Source organism: Mandrillus leucophaeus, unplaced genomic scaffold (genome assembly GCF_000951045.1).
Source record: "Mandrillus leucophaeus isolate KB7577 unplaced genomic scaffold, Mleu.le_1.0 Scaffold29, whole genome shotgun sequence".
NCBI lineage: Eukaryota > Metazoa > Chordata > Mammalia > Primates > Cercopithecidae > Mandrillus > Mandrillus leucophaeus.
Window position 1 is genome coordinate 763,015 of NW_012103031.1, and position 3,985 is coordinate 766,999.

The window sequence follows — 3,985 nt, forward strand, 5'->3', positions numbered from 1 at the left end:
AAAAAAAAAAAAAAAATAGACTCTTGTGAGTGTCATTGACCCAGTATCCAGGATGGATGGGCAGATGAGAGAGGAATGGAAGAAACAGGATGGGGAGGGAGGGTGTATTGAATAGTGATGGACTTTGAAAAGGGTGGAAATGTGATAATCTGGGATCACATTTTATGGAGAAAATACCACTTGCACACAAAAGGCACAGTTAGAAGACAGATTCTCTGTGATCAGCTTCATTAACTCACTATTTTATGGTATGAATGATTTAGCCTTTCTTTCCTTTTCCTGTTCTAGACTTACAGCTCTCTGGTTTGAACAGCCCAGGATCCTGCTTGGAGAAAAAGGAGGAGGAAGAAGAGTTGGAAAAGGAGGAAGAGTTGGAAAAGGAGGAAGTAGAGAAAACAGTAAGATTAGCTTTAATTTCAGTTTTTATTTTTATAGAGATGGAGTTTTGCCAGGTTGCCCAGGCTGATCTCAAACTCCTGGGCTTAAGCAGTCCTCCCACCTCAGCCTTCCAAAGTGCTGGGATTACAGGCATGAGCCACCACACTTAACCAAGATTAGCTTTAAAAATTGTTTAGATGGTTGGGCATGATGGCTCACTCCTGTAATCCCAGCACTTTGGGAGGCCAAGATAGGCGGATCACGAGGTCAGGAGATGGAGACCATCCTGGCTAACATGGTGAAACCCCATCTACTGAAAATACAAAAAATTAGCCGGGCGTGGTGGTGGGCACCTGTAGTCCCAGCTACTCAGGAGGCTGAGGCAGGAGAATCGCTTGAACCCGGGAGGTGGAGCTTGCAGTGAGCTGAGACCACGCCACTGGACTCCAGCCTGGGCGACAGAGCGAGACTCCCTCTCAAAAAAAAAAAGAAAAGAAAAATTGTTTAGACAAGGATCTTGGGGGTTTCCTTTTAGGAGCTTTCTGTAACGATCTCGTTAGCATGGACTTATATTTACTAAGGAGCTATCCTGCTTCTGCCTTGAGGGAGCCCCAATTGTCGGATATTTGGGGGTTTCTAGGTCTCTTCTTTCTTTCTTCTCTAATTTCCCACATCTCTAGGAACTTCTTTCTTGAGTATAATCTCAGTTCCTACTGTATTTATTTGACTTTTCGGGGAGCAATTCAGAGAATAGCAGTTGTTTCTTTCTACTCCTTTCTCCCCTACATGGACCTGGAGGATTTTCATTCACTTGTTTTCTTAGCATCTGTTTTCCAGGTATAGGAAGTATATATTTTCACTTTTTCTTCTAATTTTTTATTTAGCAATTTTTATCATACTGGTGGCCTAGCTTTATTTCCTTCTTTTATGCCTAAAGCCTTGCATTGATGAATACCAACAGACTGGGAAAGTGACTACACATTTTTCTCTGTGTTGCCATAAATTTAAACAATATCAGGCTCACAGAAGCTACTTTGATTCCCCAAAGCCCACCTGTCATTGTGTAGCATCCTTCTGTATTAAAAACAGCTAGGGGCCTTAATTTATCATTTTTTTTAAACTTTCTCTCCCATCCTCAGGACCCAACTTTGCCTATTTGTAAGCAAGTCAAAATACAGACCCAAAAAACCAAGCCAAGAGGTAAGCAGGCCAGCTGGAAATGGGGCACATCCCACAGTTAAGGCAGGGAAGTGGTAGAGAGGGAGTCTGCAGGTAGGTGGACCTCACTGCCCGTCTCCGTGCCAGGACCTGAGAAAACAGGCAACACTTACCCATAGTGTCAGTGGGGAGCTGGAGCCCCCTTGCTTCTCTGTAGTGAATTATAAAATCTGAGATGAAAGATAGAAGGTTTTACGTTCTTAGCCAAGAAGGATGGCTTCCTGGAGAAGGTAGACTCTGAGGAGAACTGTAAAGAGAAGAAGATCCAGGGGGTAAAAGAAAAAGAGAATTGGGGAAAAAAGATGTTGAAAAAGAGCCAGAGGCCACCAGGAGAACTCACTAGATTGAGACTGAGCAGAAGATGTGGGGCAGGGCAGAGACTCAATGTGCAGCGTCCATCTGCCCTTGCTGAGTTGTCATTTAGAGATAAATAAGCACATTTCCCTCATGACTGGGACTTGGAGGTGGTGCAGGCACAGCAGATGGCCAAGGCAGGACACTGCAGAGGAAGATAATGAAGAGATCTCTGGGCAGGAAATCCACAGTTCCTCCTGCACTCAGAATGGGAAAGAAAGAAGGCCAAGGGAATTCAGATTCTGACCAGCCAGGTAAGGCTCAAGACCTCAGAAAAACTAAGGGGAATGAGGTGCCTGTCGGGATCTCCCCTCCCTGAATCATTTCTTAACCATTTTACAGCTTTTCATTACTTTACAGAATGAATGAAAATTAGAATGAAAGAGCATGTCAGACTGCACCCAGCACACACTATAGAAACAGAATGATTCCTGATTTGATTTAGCCCAGGGGCAGGAGAGTGGTAGAAGAGAAGTAACACTTACTCAGTATTGCCAAGGTCTGGCTAAAGAGATACTTCCATGCCTGCTCCTTTAAATTTTTTTCAATAGCTCTCTCACTGGATATTCCCATTTTAGATATCAGAAAACTGAGGCTCAAAGGATTTAAAAATTGCTCAAGGCTGGTGACTAGCATAGGGCGGACGGCTTGACTCTCTTTCTGATCCCAAAGTCCATATTCTTTGTATTGAGAAAGGTCATCTTTTCCAGAGATTTTTTGGAAATAGAGATTTAGGAGTTTGACTTATAAACGGTAAAGACAGGCTGACCTAATAGGACTCTCGGCTTTGTCACCTTCTCATTTAGGCCCTAAGAAAAAATTTAAAGCTCCCCAGAGCAAGGCCTTGGCAGCCAGCTTTTCAGAGGGAGAAGTTACAACAGTGCCAAAGGACCTGGGCCTATCAGCATGTAAAGGGGCCTGCCCCTCAGCTGCAAAAGAAGAGCCAAGACCCCGGGAACCCCTGACCCAGGAGGCTGGACGTGTTCCCCTTGAGGACGAAGCCTCCAGTGATCTGGACCTGGAGCAACTCATGGAAGATGTTGGGAGAGAGCTGGGGCAGAGCGGGGAGCTGCAGCACAGTGACAGTGATGGCGAGGACATCCCCCTGGCGCTGTTTGGGAAGTAGCTGGTGCTCCTGCGCTCCCTTCTTTTCTCTCTTCTCTGGGGCGCAGGAGGGAGAAGTGGCTAAGTGCTGGGGCTGTTCATTGGCTACCAGGTTCAAGTGTGTGTTGTGCTGTTTCTTTGTTAATAAAGCAGGTTGCCGGTCGACTGGCTTGGCTGGTCTCTAACTGCCCCCTGTTGGCTGCTCGCCCTCTTTGGTGTCACCGTGGTACGTCACTGCTTCTGGCGGGAGCCTGCACAGTGCAGGCATCTGGGGAAGGCAGTGAGACCTGAGTCCTGAGAGGACATCAAGAAGGGCAGATCTGGATTCAAATCCGGGCTCAGCTCCTCACTAGCTACCTCCGTGGCCTGGGAAAAAGCATGTTCACCATCCTGGTTCTGCTCTTCATCTTCCAGCGGGTGCATCCTCTACCTTATAAGGTTGTGAATGATGTCAAATGAGGTGATGCTCTCGTTGTCACCATAGGGAAGACTGATCAGATTTGAGGGCAGGCTTTGGGTTTGGGCAGGCTACCAAGGTTTGGGGACTCATGTTCCCTGGCCCAAGGAAGTCACTAAGAAAAATACTAGAGGAAGGGTCTTGGGTGTGAGTTCTCTGTTAGAGTTCATTTTCACTGGGAGGGACAGGAGTTGAAGGTGATGTCAGTTTTCTCCTTACACACATTCAAGTAAATTTTGGGGGTACTTTTAGTTTTACGGGCCAGGGCTGGGAAGGTGAAGAGAGAGTTGGAGTAGATGGCTCTGTTTTTGTCAGTTCTTTGGCTGGCCTCTGAGTCATCTGTATGGCCTTGGTTATTGTTGGAAGCTGTGGCCCTTCCTATTGGAAGCGTAGTGTACTCTAAGAAGGTCACTGTGCAGTCTTTTTTAACTTGTTTTAATGGATTCAGATTTTTAAAAATAGTTTTGAAGATAA

At 45.9% G+C, this 3,985-nt stretch overlaps 1 protein-coding gene across 1 annotated transcript in view; it reads left to right on the plus strand.

Moving 5' to 3' along the window:
• The window catches only part of ZCWPW1 (zinc finger, CW type with PWWP domain 1), a 28,249-nt gene extending 24,984 nt beyond the window's left edge, over nt 1-3,265 (plus strand). Inside the window, exons 14-17 of the mRNA XM_011985825.1 lie at nt 264-398; nt 1,518-1,576; nt 2,050-2,204; nt 2,757-3,265. Of these exons, the coding sequence (XP_011841215.1) occupies nt 264-398; nt 1,518-1,576; nt 2,050-2,204; nt 2,757-3,076 (669 nt within the window). The 3' untranslated portion in view covers nt 3,077-3,265. The remainder of the gene's footprint in view (nt 1-263; nt 399-1,517; nt 1,577-2,049; nt 2,205-2,756) is intronic.
• The last annotated feature ends 720 nt before the right edge of the window (nt 3,266-3,985 follow it).